Source organism: Capra hircus, chromosome 5, assembly GCF_001704415.2.
Source record: "Capra hircus breed San Clemente chromosome 5, ASM170441v1, whole genome shotgun sequence".
Classification (NCBI taxonomy): Eukaryota; Metazoa; Chordata; class Mammalia; order Artiodactyla; family Bovidae; genus Capra; species Capra hircus.
The window spans coordinates 28,180,450-28,196,851 of NC_030812.1; the positions used below are offsets into that span (position 1 = coordinate 28,180,450).

General features: G+C 42.3%; 1 protein-coding gene across 3 annotated transcripts in view; it reads left to right on the plus strand.

Moving 5' to 3' along the window:
* Positions 1–16,402, plus strand: part of BIN2 (bridging integrator 2) — a 37,784-nt gene extending 21,382 nt beyond the window's left edge. The window contains exons 5-13 of one of the 3 annotated variants that reach the window (XR_001918036.1): positions 148–243; positions 2,923–3,030; positions 3,343–3,428; positions 4,734–4,809; positions 5,791–5,873; positions 9,363–10,056; positions 13,265–13,339; positions 14,255–14,343; positions 15,821–16,402. Coding sequence is in view for 2 of the 3 variants with exons in the window: in XM_018047751.1 (XP_017903240.1) it covers positions 148–243; positions 2,923–3,030; positions 3,343–3,428; positions 4,734–4,809; positions 5,791–5,873; positions 9,363–10,056; positions 13,265–13,339; positions 14,255–14,284 (1,248 nt within the window). In the remaining variant the exon portion in view is untranslated. Of the gene's footprint in view, positions 1–147; positions 244–2,922; positions 3,031–3,342; positions 3,429–4,733; positions 4,810–5,790; positions 5,874–9,362; positions 10,057–13,264; positions 13,340–14,254; positions 15,261–15,820 lie in introns of those variants that run through there. The other 2 variants (XM_018047752.1, XM_018047751.1) reach the window with 2 other exon arrangements.

Here is a 16,402-nt window from a genome sequence, read left to right on the forward strand (position 1 = left end):
CTTTTTCCCAGAGTTCAAAATGCTCTTTTGAAAATATTGGTGCTCTCAAAGGAAGTTTGTTGTGGGAAGAATTGGGATATTTCCCTGGAATGAAGTTGCTGTTGAGAAGCGGGGCCCTTACCACTGCCCTCTGCCTCTATCCTACAGAATAATGATCTCCTTTGGGAAGACTATGAAGAGAAACTAGCTGACCAGGCTTTGAGGACCATGGAAAACTATGTGGCCCAGTTTAGTGAGATTAAGGTAATCAGTTTACAGCATCAAGGAGGGATTATGGGTGGCCCATGTAAGTTAGAAGACAAGGAAGATCCCCTGGAGAAGAGAATGGCAGTCCACTCCAGTATTGCCTGGAGAATTTCATGGACAGAGGAGCCTGGTAGGTTCCGGTCCAGGGAGTCACAGAGTTGGACATGACTGAGTGACTGTCTCTTTCACTTTCACCTGGGTAAAAGTACAAAGTAGAGTTAGAGCCTGGTTAGGAATGAAGTTGGGTAGGTTAGGAAAAAGATTGAAAGTTGAGGGTTTACACAAGAGGTTAGCATGAAGGGTTAGAGACAGTGTAAAGGTTACATTTAGATTTAGATTTCAGTGAACTAGATTTGGGCTGGTTTTGAATTAGATCCAGGTCAGAGCATCCCTTTTTGTTGTGAGAAACAGCTGGTGGGACTAAAGATATTTATTGTAGAGAAGAGAAAACTTAGAGGAGTCATAATAATTATCTTCAAATATTTGAAAGCCTGTTAGGTAAAAGAGGACTTCAGCCTGTTCTAAACTGTTCCAGAAAGTAGAATTAGAATTCATTAATTTATTCAACTCATATTTATTAAACATCTACTCTGTTGAACACTGTGCTGGTTTTAGATTAATATAGGAAGAAATTAAAGGAAGCCTCACTTAAATTTCTCATAGCTAAAGCTTTCCCCCAAAAATGAAATCTGCTGAGAGAGAGTGAGTTGTCTATTCTCTGTTCAAACAGAAGTCTAACTACTTCTTATCTTGGATATTGTGGATAAGCTTTGTGAATTGAATAGGAAGTTGGGTCAGATAATTAACAAGATCCTTTCAAGTTCTGTGGTTGAGAGAACAAGACAAAGCCGTTACCATGGTTTGCCTCTCCCTGGTGTAATTTGTAGTTGGTATGAGATTGAGTAGATGTTCTCTCAGAGCTCATAATAGTTTGCAATGTTTATTATTATGCTGTAGGATTTTCAAACTACTTTATATTCAGCATTTGATCTTTAAAATAACACTATGGGGCAGCTGGGCTTCCCTGGTGTCGAAGTTCAGTTCAGTCGCTCAGTCATGTCTGACTCTGCAACCCCATGGACTGCAGCACGCCAGGCCTCCCTGTCCATCACCAACTCCTGGAGTTTACCCAAACTCATGTCCATCGAATTGGTGATGCCATCCAACCGTCTCATCCTCTGTTGTCCCCTTCTCCTTCTGCCCTCAATCTTTCCCAGCATCAGGGTCTTTTCAAATGAGTCATTTCTTCACATCAGGTGGCCAAAGTATTGGAGTTTCAGCTTCAGCATCAGTCCTTCCAATGAATATTCAGGACTGATATCCTTTAGGATTCTTAAAGAAATGGGAATACCAGACCACCTGACCTGCCTCCTGAGAAATCTGTATGCAGGTCAGGAAGTAACAGTTAGAACCAGACATGGGACAGCAGACTGGTTCCAAATTGGGAAAGAAGTACGTCAAGGCTGTATATTGTCACCCTGCTTCTCTAGCTTCTATGCAGAGTACATCATGAGAAACGCTGGGCTGGATGAAGTACAAGCTGGAATCAAGATTGCTGGGAGATATATCAATAACCTCAGATATGCATATGATACCACCCTTATGGCAGAAAGTGAAGAAGAACTAAAGAGCCTCTTGATGAAAAAGTTGGCTTAAAGCTCAACATTTAGAAAACTAAGATCATGGCTTCTAGTCCCATCACTTCATGGCAAATAGACAGGGAAACAATGGAAACAGTGAGAGACTTTATTTTGGGGGGCTCCAAAATCACTGCAGATGGTGACTGCAGCCACGAAATAAAAAGACACTTGCTCCTTGGAAGAAAAGTTATGACCAACCTTGACAGCATATTAAAAAGCAGAGACATTACTTTGTGAACAAAGGGCCATCTAGTCAAAGCTATGGTTTTTCCAGTAGTCATGTATGAATGTGAGAGTTGGACCATAAAGAAAGCTGAGCACTGAAGAATTGATGCTTTTGAACTGTGGTGCTGGAGGAGACTCTTGAGAATCCCTTGGACTGCAAGGAGATCCAATCAGTCCATCCTAAAGGAAATCAGTCCTTGGTGGCTCAGTGGTAAAGAATTCACCTGCCAGTGCAGGAGCCATGAGTTCGATCCCTGGGTCGAGAGGATCCCCTGGAAGAAGAAACAGCAACCTACTCCAGAATTCTTGCCTGAGAAGTCCTATGGACAGAGGAGCCTGGCAGGCTACAGTCCATGGGGGTCACAAAAGTCAGACACAACTGAGCAACTAAACAACAACACAGGGCAGATGAGGCTACTGAGGCTCCAAAAGAGGCATGCCTTGCCCTGGGTGACAAGGCTAATAAATGGTAGTGATGGGAGTAAAACCCCAAAACTCCTGACTTTCAGTTTAGTAGGTTTCTCAAGGCCATTTGTTCTGGGTGCTGAACCAGTTTCTAATAGGGTCGTAGGATATGTTGCAGTTGAGTGCAGGCTTCCAGGTGCTCTGGGGGATTGCCCTCTACTCTCTCCCCCTGAGAATTCTCCATTCTTTCCAGATAATGAGGGAGATCCCTGAGCACAAAACCCTGTTAGAAAGTACAATAAAATTTGATCATAGGACAGGAATGCTGCCTCTCTGATACTCTGTTACCAACATCCTGGTCACTTAAAAGTGAGTATCAAGGTCCTCTCTCTTGACTCTGGGTTAGGAAAGAATCGCCAAGCGGGGCCGGAAGCTTGTGGACTACGACAGTGCCCGACATCACCTGGAAGCAGTGCAGAATGCCAAGAAGAAAGATGAGGCCAAGACAGCCAAGGTGAAAAACAAACAAACCCTGGTGAAACCTTCATGCCCTCCCTTTACCCCCAGTGGTGGCAGGTGGTTGAGCCAAGTTCGGTTTAGGAAATGATAAACTCAGCCTCCAGTGTCTTGAAGGAAATCCTGTTTCCTCTGACACCAATGCTCTCAGGATAGTCAGACTCAAGGCTGGGGAGGACACAGGTCTGGGGAAGGAGAGACATGTTTCCTAGTAAGCCTAGTCCCTGAAAAAAATGCAGAAGAGAGAGGAAGCAATTTCTAGCTTTGGGTTCAGGAATAAGGGGAATTGTCTGTCTCTCTTACTACCTAGGCAGAGGAAGAGTTCAACAAAGCCCAGGTTGTGTTTGAAGATCTGAACCAGGAACTACTAGAGGAGCTGCCTGTCCTTTATAACAGGTAATGACTGAGTTTCAGAAGAAGGCTGGATCCCAGGCCCTGGGCAGCCCAAACATGTTGCTTCCTGAAAAGAGCCCTGGTCCAAGAATGGAATGTAGCCTCAGCCCTGCTCCTAACTTGCTGGGGGTTATTAGGCTCACCACCTTATCTCTGGACCTTGATTTCTTCATCTGAAATTCAGAGATTCTTTGCCCTACCAGCTTTTCTGGGTTTAAAGACAACATGTCTCTTAGGTAGGAGAGATCTTGGCAAGTAAAGTGCTGTCATCATGCCTGCTAGGAGTATCTGGTTTTATGCTTGAGTGTGTATTGTTTTAAACAAGCTTGGTTCATGAACATCTAGATTCATATATAAGATAAACCATGGGATGAGTGTTTCCATTAAAGAAGATGTTTTTGCTTCACAGTAGGTAAAAATGTTTTAGATATAAATTTCCCACATTGGAAAAGGAATCTGATCAGAAGTTCTGTTTGTATCCTATTTTCTTTTCATTGTACAAGATATGCTTTAATGCAGAGTATTTTATATTGTCACTTTATATTAGTCTATGAGTGAGGGATCCTTTATAATGACTACATGTATTCTAAAATATTAATTAGGTGATTCCTAATTTAAACAGAATTGAAATTTAATAGTTTCTTTAAAGGTAAACTTCCACAGTTCATCTACAGTAGAATTTCATTAATGTACATACAGCTGCATAGACATCCAAGTACCACATACTGAGAAAGAATACTTATAATTACAGCTGTATGGCCTTATACATCACTTCTAAAATTCTTCAAAGCACTTGCATGTCTACTTCAGTATCTGAAGAGCCTGAATCAGTAACTTCATTCACGCATGCTAAGTCAGTTGAGTCATGTCCAACTCTTTGCAACCCTGTGGATTGTAACCCTCCAGGCTCCTCTGTCCATGGGATTCTCCAGGCAAGGATACTGGAGTGGATTGCCATGCCCTTCCCAGGGGCTCTTCCCAACCTAGGGACTGAACCCATGTCTCCTGTGGCTCCTGCGTTGCAGGCAGATTCTTTACTTCTGAGCCACCGGGAAACTTCATTCATAGAGATGTGTTATACTTTGGTATCATGTCTCCCTGGCCTTCCCACTCCTGAGAGTCTAATGTACTCCTGTCCTGGCTCTGATGAATCCAGATCCCAGCATCCTGAGTCTAGGCCATGCAGTGCTTTTCTATGAGGAGCCCGGCAGTGGCTGGCTTTGGCTTATGTGTCTACCTTATGCTTCCAACAGAGACTTTCTTTACCAGCACTTACCTGTACGTGTTTGTTCTTTTGCTTCCTGATAGTCGTATTGGCTGTTATGTGACCATCTTCCAAAACATTTCCAACCTGAGGGATGTCTTCTACAGGGAAATGAGCAAGGTGAGAAGCATCTGGCCAATTTAGACACCTGAAAGTGTTAGTCGCTCAGTCATGTCCAACTCTTGGCAATTCCATGGGCAGTAGCTTGCCAGGCTCTTCTGTCCATGGAATTCTCCAGGCAAGAATACTGGAGTGGGTTGCCATTCTCTTCTCCCAAGGATCTTCCCGACCCAGAGACTAAACTTGGGTCTCCTGCATTGCAGCCAGATTCTTTACCATCTGAGCCACCAGAGAAGCCTGTTTAGACACCTAGGAGGGTTTTTCTAACAAATCTGAAGGTCGCTTTAATTTACATAACCTCATTAAATATCCATATTGGCATCACAGATGTTTACTTTTTTCTCATGGTGAAATAACAGCACTTGATGGACTGTGCTGCTCCATTAACAACTGAATGGTCTCCAAATGAGTTTCAGGTGCACCAAGGAGATTAGGACTATAGAAGGAACAGCTGAAATGGGGAACTAAGTTGTATAATCTTTGTCTTCTGTTGCTGGGGAGTGGAGGTGGTGTTTAAACATAGCTCAGTTTCTCAGGGCATTGGTCTTGGAAAGGGCCAGTCCTATTTAGAGATGAGCAGCCATGGAACGTGACCCCATGGGGTCTTTTCTAGACCTGCAATTCCAAGACACCTTGCTGTTACAGTATTAATTATATTCACATCCATATCCACACATGTTCCTCTCCACAGTTTCTTGGCTAAATTATGGTTTGTCTAGTTGATATTACAATGACTTTTTGTTCCCTGGGTCACCTGAGAGAAGCTAGAACCTCAAATAAATATCAGATATCAAGGACCTAGCCTTGAGAGAACTGCCAGTCTGATGGAAACGACAGAAATTAAGACACAACTGAGACACTAATGCAAAAGAGATGAGGAATTTTATCATTTAGGGTAGGAAGGTTTTATTTTGGGGAGAGAAGGAATTTGTTGGTCCCAGGTTCCCACGTGGCTAACATCTGTTCTCTTGCTTGCTCCAGCTGAACCACAATCTCTACGAGGTGATGAGCAAACTGGAGAAGCAACATTCTGACAAAGTCTTTGTGGTGAAGGGACTCTCAAGGTGAGCTGCTTCTGAGACTCATTTCTGTTTGGTTTATTCTGTGTGTGAACACATTCAGCACTCTCATCTCTGATCCCAAATCCTGACCTTTCCTTTGTGTCCAAGTGCATAATATTGTTTTTTGTTTGTGCTACACTCCTAAATATATTATTTTTCTTTTGTGAAATACTTCAATGATAACTAAAGATAAAAAAGAATAGTACAACAAATAGCCATATACCCATCACCAAATTTAAGAAATCACTTAATTAGTTCCCTGGTGGCTCAGTGGATAGGAATCCGCCTGCCAATGAAGGGGACACAGGTTCAATCCCTGGTCCGGGAAGATCCCACATGCTGCAGAGCAAGTAAGCCCACGTGCCACAGCTACTGAAGCCCACAAACCACAACCAAGAGTAGACCCCGCTTCTCCACAACTAGAGAAAGCCTATGTGCAGCAGCCAAGACCGAGTGCAACCAAAACTAAATAGATAAATACATAAAAACTTTTTAGAAGAAAAAAAGAATATATATAATTAAATCTCCCAGTATCCCTTCCCCACTCACTTTCTCTTCCTGTCCCCCACCGAGGGTAACCACTGTCTTAAATTTTAGTATTTATTATCCACGTTTTTTTACCTTAATTATACACATATATGAATACACAAAAATACTATTTTGCATGTTTTAAAATTTTATTTAAATATAATTATACTGTATATATTCTTTTGTTCTTAGTATTGTTTTTGAGATTTACTTATCCTGTTGCTACATGTTGTTAGCTCTGATCTTTCCTTTTCATAACTGTTACGGATATTACTATATGGCTAGTTCACAACCTATTTGAACTGCTAGTGGACATTGACATTGCCTTCCAGTTTTATGCTATTACAGATAATGGTGCGATGAATGTGTTTTACATTTCTCCTTGTATGAATACTATTAAGAGTTTCTTTAGGATGTACTGGGAGTGGAATTGCTGACTCATAGAATCTGTACATTTGGGTTCCTTCAGCCTTATGAGACATTACCATTGCCAGATTGCTCTCCAAAGCCATTGTCCCAGTTTACAGCCCACCAGCAGTGAATTGAAGCCCCCATTGCTCCATATTCTTGCTACATGTGACATTGTCAGACTTCTTAATTTTTCCAAGGAAATGGGTATGAAATTGAATTTTTTGCAGTTTTAATTACATCTCCACAATGGCTGGTTAGCTTGAATATCTGTTCATGTTATTGACCTTTTAAGCTTCCTGTTCTGTGACTTTCATGTTTATCCTTTATTCACATTTTTCATGTAGATAGTTTACTTCTTTTTAAAAATTGATTTATATGAGGTGGGGTTTTTTTTGTATATTCTGGGTATTAATCCTTCAGTGATACGCATTACAAATACCTTTTCTTAACCTGTCATGACTTGCTTTCCTGTGTGTGTCAATGTGGCATGTCTGTTACCTTCATAATATGATCACTTTCTTATTCTAAAGCCTTTTAAGTTTTAGTAAGTTCTTTCTATGCACAAGGTTTTATGCTGAGAGTTAGGGACCCAGAGACATAGGTGACTTGTCTTTTCCCTGAAGTGACTTACAAAAGTTGGAAGGACACAAAATGTGCCTAAGAAAACAAGGAACAATATAAAATTGCACATACTAAGCACCTAAAGAGACCAGTTAGGAACCAAGAGTTAAGTGATTGCAATATGCAGATAGATGGTCAGGGAAGACTTTGAGGAGGTGCTGAAACTGAGTTTGAGATTTGAAGAAAGAATGGGGCTCAGTATGTTGTTTGTATTTGATATTTGTACTACTCATTTAGCAGTCAGTTACAGACTATTAAAAGGAATCACTAACGGGCCAATATAGACTTCCCTTTTCCAAAAACTCTATTTCTTCTCTTCCCAGCATTGAAAACCAGAGTTCTCTCTGAGTCCATTCATCTGAAATTAACCATCATTTACACCAAGATGTCCTAGAACTGTGCAGAGAAATCTGATCTTTTCTTTCTATATCCTGGGCCTTCTAAACCTGCTGACCCATAAGATGCTGGTGCTAGAAAGAACCTTATATCACTTAGCTTATCTTACATCAGAAACTCCCACAGGGCTGGAACTAAATTATTACCTTTCTCTTCCTATCACTCTTCCTATCACTCTCTCCCATCCTTGAACCCAGGATACAGCACGTAGTTGCTATACATCAAGCAAATATTGGTGAGTTGCTTAATCAGGTAGTGGCTGGTACCTAGGAGGCACTTAAGGAGGTGAGTAGGAGTTAAGCTGATGTTGCCTGCAGAAGCACTCAGCACAGTATCCAGAATATTCAATAAATGTTGTAGTCAGTTTTCATTGTTCATGGTAGTTTTGTTCTAGAAATCACCACAAGCACTGAATTAGTGAATACTGACCCACTGCTCCTAGGGGAAACATGGGGTTAGGTTCTTAGGAGCCCCTGGTTCCAACATTTTCATCAAGTGATCCATACAGAACCTTTCTTGTATATTTGTTTAAAGACATTTAATATATATTGTTGATTCATTCATATTGGGAGAAGGCAATGGCAACCCACTCCAGTACTCTTGCCTGGAAGATTGCATGGACGGAGGAGCCTGGTGGGCTGCAGTACATGGGGTCACTAGGAGTCAGACATGACTGAGCGACTTCACTTTCACGCGTTGGAGAAAGAAATGGCAACCCACTCCAGTGTTCTTGCCTGGAGAATCCCAGAGACGGGGGAGCCTGGTGGGCTGCTGTCTATGAGGTCACACAGAGACACGACTGAAGCAATTTAGTGGCAGCAGCAGCATTCATATTGAACCCACAGCCACCAGCACTATAACTCATGCCTGAATGAAGCTTATCTAACATATGTATTTTCTCTGGAAGGCACATCACAGACTTTCTGCTTTCAAACAGCACTTTGGCACTGCACTTAGAGGCCATTTTAAGCAGCAAAATCACCAAAGAAAATCACAACAATGTGTAAAAACTTGGCAAACAGGACATATTTACACTAAGAGAGCTAAAACAGGAAGGCAGAGGCTTGCCTTGTTAGACCTCAGTTGGGAGAGTACTGGTCAGGCAGTCATTCTTCATAGCTGGCATGTGTCCAAGAGTGATTCTGAAAGTATCACAAGTGTTGATCTTGAGGTTTAAATAAATTTCAGAGGGTAGATGAATTTGCAAACACAGAGTCCATGAGGATCAACTGTATTTCACTCATGAACTGTTTTTCCCTGAGGAAAATACTTTGTTAATATATTGCTGAGTTTTTTTCCAGTCATTTTTTCTTTATATATTTTTAGATAATCAAGGTTGTGATATGGATAAAAATTCTAAAGCCTTTTTCCACTTTATAATTTAAGCACTATTGCAAATTATACAAACTTTCTGATGCCATTTAAAATTGCTTTTTCTGTTTTATTATTATATGAATGTATCATTATATATTTGGGATATTGGGGTTACTTCCAGTTTTTCGCTCTTCTGAATCTAAACACCCTTCCTTTTTTTAGCAGCAACAGACGCTCTTTAGTCATCTCTCCCCCAGTTCGAACATCTATAGTCTCCAGCCCTCTAACTTCACCTACCAGTCCTTCCGCACTTTCCTTGAAGAGTGAGAAGGACTCCAGCTCAGCAAGTGAAGAAGAGCTGGCATCTGATTCAGCCCAGGGAGAAGACAACTCTGAGATTAAAGAAGAGCCCTTAAAAGACAAGGAAACAGAGGAGGAGGCTGAGACAAGCTCCTCTGAGGAAGAAGAGCCTCTGCTAGCCTGCAATGGCCCCACCCAGTCCCAGCCCTCACCCCTCACTGAGGATAGAGAGTCCCAGGAGGAAGTTTTCCCTTGCTCCCCAGCTCCATCACCAGTCAGAGCTCTGACCCCTTCAGAGCAGGCTTCATCTTCCTCAGTAGTAGTCCTCCGAATTCGTACCTCAAGCGAGGGATCTGAAGAGCTAAAGAAGAGAGTCTCTGTGCAGAGGGCTTCAGCACCACCTAGTAGGCCTCCGCCACCCAGAGCCACTCCCAGTCCTAGGGGCTCCTTAGGGAACACGCCCTCCAGCCCTCCAGCCTCACCCACCAGCCCTCGGGCTTCCTCAGAGGCTTCTCCTGACCCACAGCCACCAGAGAAGCCAGTAAGAGAAGAGGAAAACACCAGCAATCTGAACCCAGAAGAACTTTGTACTTCCCCTACTTTGATAATCTCTCAGGTAAGCATATATCTGGCTGAGTCTTTATTCCCTTTTATAATCTCCATGGGGATCATTTTTGCTATGCTCAGGTTGTCCCACAGTAGATAGAATTTTACGTCATTATATTACAGTTTCAAGGATAGTCTCGGACACCTTTTTTGGTTCTGGGATTTCTTGCACATCATCATAGCAACTAATTTGGTGATTTGTACTGCTAGGGTAATTGACTTTTGCAAAGGGCTTATCTCTAATATTAGTATAACCAGATTGTTACTAATTCTTTCTTTCTTTTGCTCCAAGTTCTGGGAGTTCCCAATATAAAGTACCTACAACTGACATCTGATCACTACTTTTTAATGTGGGGTAGGGAGGAAGGTCTCATTTCACTTTGTCATACTTGTAACTATGGTAAACAGACGCCAAGCAAAATGGCATCAGCAAATTTCCAAGGCATTGTCTTTGATGAGAGAGGCCTAGAAGGAACTCACAGAGGACAGTAAAGCAAAAGGATGGTCTTTTGAAAAGTGAAAATTTTGATGAGAAAAGGATTGTGTTAAAATAGAAATGCAGACCCTCTGTGAAAGATCTGGAAATCAAGTCATATTCTATTCAAATTACATGGAAAATCTATTATATAGAAGAGAGATTTGACTTGTTCTTCAAGACTCTTGAGGACAGAAAAAGGCCCTATGTGTGATGTTTTTTTTTTTTAAGGTACACTTTGAATCAGTGTAGAGAAACTTTCAGCTATTAGCTCTGTTAAAAAATGGCTTGGGAAAAATATTTTTTTAATACAGGGAAAGGGGGCACCAGGGGCATCCAAAAACCAAAGGATGAGCCACCTTGAAAAATAGTTCCCCTTCCTTGATGTTAGAAGCTCAGGCTATGTGGTCACCTACCTGTCAGGTGCATTGTGCAGAGTATTATGGTGCAGCATCTGACTGGATGGCATCCAGATTCATTCATTCAATCCACAATCATTCATTAAACCCCTTATATGTGCCAAACACTGTTCTAGGAAGTAGGGTTATTAGAGTAAAGCCAAACACAAAATTCTCTGCCTTCCTGCATCTTACCTTTTAGTGGAGGGGAAAGAGACAAGAAACAGAATAAGTAAGTAAAATTATAGTTTAGTGTTAATAAGAGTTACAGAGAAAAACTAAGTAGGGGAAGGGACCAGAAGGGGGTGCTGAACTGCAGTTTTAAACAGTGGTCAGAAAAGGTGACACTTGGGCAGTGAAGGAGGCCAGGGCATGAACCATGTGGATATCTAGGAGTGTGAGATGTCTGGTACACCTCAGATCATAGCACCCTACTACTGGGTATGCCTACCTAAAGGTTGACCCAGCTCTCTTGGGAGCTCCCTGCTGTCTGAGAGGAGCTAGCATGGACAAAGGGCACAAGGCTGTGATGCCTGGCAAGACAAGGAAGATAGAAAACACGAGGACAATAAGCTTATCTTAGCTGACTCCCCTGAGGTACTAAAATCTGAGTCATCAAGGGTGTTATATCCTTGCCTGGGAAGGATACTCACGTGACTCACGTGAGATATTGAGATATTGAAAATCCTAATACATAGGACATAAAACTTGCCCTTGGCTGGTTTCCGGTCTGAGGTTGCCATTCCGTGTGAGAGAGATATGCAGGACACGTGGATAGTGAATAAGCACAAGGCCATTGTGGGGTTTCGTTTAGTGAAGAGTAGAGTCACTTTTCTGCACTGAAAAAAGCAACTCAACTGTATGGAAAATCCAAAATTAAATTTGACTCTTGTAATGTATGACTTTAGTATAGAGGCAGCAATAGAATGACCTGTTTGGCTCAGGTGAATAAGTTTGCATTCTTGGAGTAATTTTACTGAAGGGGAAATTCTGGGGGCCATGATGCTATTTGATACTTTGAGGAACAGGTTAGTAACACTATCTTCCTAGGGAAAGAGGTACAGGACACAACCTCATTACATTTGAGATTTATATAGTGTTTCCTTACTCCCAGCCTCTCCTGTGGGATTGCTTTAGTCAGTGGCTAAGGAGACATATTTTTTCTGTGGAATTAAGCAATAGAGCATCTTACATCCTGGCCTGTCAGTATCATCAGTCCTTTGAAGCTTGTGTCCCTATAAAATTTGTTCACCTCCCTCACAGATACATCATAAATCATATGTTCTCTCAAGCAGAACTGTGGACCTATCACATATAAAAGTGGGCAAATAGGTAACTGAGAAAATCTGTTCTTGCCCAGCATTTGAATCACCTGAGAGAACATGAAGATTTTGACAACTTCCTTGGAGGTAGCACTTACTTACTTGGAGGTAGAATTGTTGTTGTTTAGTTGCTAAGTCATGTCTGATTCTTTGTGACCCCATGAACTGCAGCCTGCCAGGCTCTTCTGTCCATGGGATTCTCCAAGCACGAATACTGGAGTGGGTTGCCATTACCTTCACGGGATCTTCCCAACCCACGGATTGAACCCGCGTCACCTGCCTTGCAGGCAGATTCTTTACCAATGAGCCACCATGGAAGCCCAGAGGTAGTATTACCTTTGAGGTAATTCATGGCCTAGAATCAGCAGAGGGACTAAGAATAAGGAAATTTTCCTGAAAGGAGAAATCACAGAATTTCACATGACTATCATACTGTTAGGTTTTACTTTAAAAGGATGACTTTTAATAGTGTGTAAATTAAATTTCAATTCTTAAAAAATCTTTTTAAACCTTAAGAGTGCCAAGGTCTTCCCCTGTCTTAGCAGTTCCACACCTCAGGCTCCCATCTCAGAACCTAGACCTTTTCCCAAAGAAGACATCATACCACTTGGCTCTCCTAACTGCCAGGGGTTAGGATCATCTAAATGTGTGCATTCTTGAGGAGAATTGGTCTAAAAGTGGTAGCTAGTGGTTTTAAGTCCTATATTTGTATCCTTACAGACCATCACATAAATACATCTATATAGATGCATGTCACACAAATCATGGGAACAGTTCTGGAATTCAAAGGCCTGGTTGCCTGTCCCAGCAAGTCACTTCAGCCTTTGAATCTTGTTTTCCTAATCCAAGAGAGGATGACATAAAGCCTTCCCTGATGCTTTCAGGCTGCAGTGAAACAACTTTATATGTTTGCCCTTAGTATTACCTGTGACCCTAATAAAGTGTAAGGCACAAAAGACCCTTCTAAGCCGACAGGCTGGGAGGTTGAGCCACATCTCACCAGTAGAACTCTTCTTTTTGTAGAACCAAAGTCTTCAGCTTCATGGCTCTGCAGTTCCAGAAGAGAGCAATGTCATAGCACATGAGCCTGAAGAAGAGGTAAGAAGGCCAGATGCTCAGAGAACACGGGGGTGGTGAGACTGGGATTGGGGATGGACCAAGGCTTGGCTGCAGGCTGGAATCCTCACTGTGGGCTGCAAGGGGAACCCAGCAGTGAACAGATTCCTTAGGGCAAAGTCAAGCAGGTGGGAGCCAGAAGAATCAAGAGTAAATGAGGCTTCCTTTGTGCCCATTTCCCAACTGGCTTTGGATTTCCTGATCCCTTCTCATAGCCGTCTCCTAAGAATATATTTAGTTATGCCTAAACTTATTTCCAAAAGGAGTTAAGAGACACAAAAGGCATACAAAAGGTAAATACACAAAATGTAGCAAAGTAATGCAGAATTCTGTACATTAGTGATAGTGACATAAAATGGAGCCATGAATTAGGCAAATACAAAAATGCATTCTGTAAAATAGACTTAAGAGGGAAAACCTGATCAGTTCACCCACTTTATGATGCCCCTTCCTTAAGAGAACATCTCCTGCTACTAAGATGAAAAGAAATCTCTTCTGGGACTTCCCTGGTGGTCCAGTGGTTAAAAATTTGCTTTCCATCGCTGGGGACATGGGTTCAAGCCCTGGTCAGGGAACTAAGATCCCACATGCTGAGGGTCAGCTAAGCCCGACCACAACCAAGACCCAGTACAGCTAGAAATAAGTAATATTTTTAAAAAGAAATCTCCTCTGCGAATCCTTATAAAGAGATGGTGAATGAGATAGTGAACAGTTTCTGCAATAAGGCTTTAAAATCATCCCAATAGCCAGTTTCACATCCTCCCCACCCCCCCGCCCCCATAAAGGCTAGTGCGTTACACTAAATATATTCAGGAGAGGAAGACTGATTTTTCACTTCCCTTGAGTGGTTGGTGGGAGGGCAGGTCCACATCTAATGCAATCATGTTTACTTTCTAGGTGTCTACCATTCAAAATGCCCAACTCTGAAGAGGAACCGCGAGGTCCTCCCCACACACCTCCCCGGAGAAACTCCTCAGCTAGAGGATGTAGGTCAGAGGGACTAACGACCCAGCATTCATTCCTGGTTTCTCAGGCTCTGAATCCCGGCTGTCTCTAAAGACCTAGCATTAATGGAGGCTGAGGAGCACACTTAGGGGAGGGAGGGAGGCAGGCTTGGGAGAAGAGACTGTTGGAATATTTAGTTCAGGTTTTAGCATTTTGACAGTAACAAGACCTTATATACTAATTAAGTGGGACTAAAATTATAGTGAGACTATAAAAAGCAAAAGCATCTGTGGACATAGACATCTTTCCTCATACAGACATATAACCACATATACTCAGAGACTCATGCACAAATCTTTGATTTACCACTCATTTTGCAGGACTTAAAGCCAAAAGAACAGATTTTCAGATTGATAAATAAAGTATTATTCTGATGTGTGTGGGGTTTCTTTTTTGGACACAGGAAGTTGTTCCAGGCCGGCACACTGTCCTCCACTTAGGCAAGGTTATTGACTGTACCCCAGGTTCAGAAAGCTTTAGTCACATCCCTGACCTCCAGCTCCCCCTACCTCCTGGCTATAACACTTTGCTGATGCCTGGGGCTACAGGCTTCTCTACTCAGTCTAGATGCATTGTTGCCTACCTCCTCTGCCCTTTGGTTAATAAGCAAATATCCTTGGAAAGGGGTTTTATTTTAGAGCTGTGTCTAGTGTCTACAGATTGGTACTTGATGTAAGTAAGGCTCTGACCAGGGTGGAAGAAGAAACAGAACTCCAAGTGAAGGGGAAGGATTCATGGTATAGATACAAAGTGTAGTGGAAGTGGTATGGAATTTGGAATCAGAACTTTTGGATTCAAGTACTATCATTTGCTTCTGTGAAAACATTAAAAACTAACTTCGAGCACTTCCCAGATGGTCCACTGGTTGAGAATACGCCTGCCAATGCTTGGGACATGGGTTTGATCCCTGATCTGGGAAGATTCCACATGCCAAGGGGCAACTAAGCCCTCACGCCACAACTGCTGAGCCCAAGCACCCTAGTTCATGCTCTGCAACGAGAAGCCACTGCAATGAGAAGCCTGTGTACCACAACTAGAGAAAACCCAGTGCAGCCAAAAGTAAATAAATAATAAATTTAAAAAAAATTTCACTTTGAAGTCCTGCCACCCTGATAAATATGCATACATATACAAGCACTCATCCATTTTTGCTTTTGTTTCTGGGGGTGATTAATGATGTCACTATTCGTTCAGTCATTCAGCAAGAATTTATTGAGTAGTCTGCCAAGCACTGCACTGAGTACTAGAGAAACGATGAGGATGGGGGAGAGTAAGAACTTTATAGAGACAGACTGCTCAGCAGGGAGCAGAACAGGCAGGATTTAGCAATGAGTGAGAGGAGACATGTGATGAAGACTGAAGTTTTAAGGAATTATTTTAGGTTAGGCTTGGTGGTAACATTTCCTGGAATGGTGACTACAGGAGAAAGTGCATTATATATGAGTTTTCTGGTTTCAGGCAACAAACTGACACAATTCAGCACTAAAGGATATGATGGAAGGATATTACGCAGCTCACAGAACTGAAAGACAACCAGGCTGCAGAAAGAACCAGTCTACGGATGTCTGTAGCAGGAATGCATGGGCTGCCCCTCCTGGCTGCTGTCATTGGAAGACTCAGCTTCAGCTGCCTCCTGCCACTGTGTTCTTTCCCTGGAGAAAGACTCTGACTGGCCCAGTTTGGGGGGAGGCATGTTAGTGTCTACAGGAATGACAGGAAGACCGTGTTGATGGTGGTAGAGGGTGGGAGTAGGAAGGAGGGTGGATTACAAAGAAGGGCAAAGAAGCTTTGGGGTGATTTGACTGGGATAGTGGTGATAATTTAATATGTATCCATTTGTCAAAACTGATCAAATTGTACCCTTTATGTGCAGTTTATTGGGTGTCCCATACAAACATTAATACAAAGAGCTTGAGAACTTGCGGGACTTTTCAGTAGACATGTCGCTTAGGGAGCTGGAAATGCATATTCGTACTTAGGAGTCATTTTTCTAAGATCTAATCCTGTTATTGTTCCATTTTAAAAACTTCAAAGGATCTC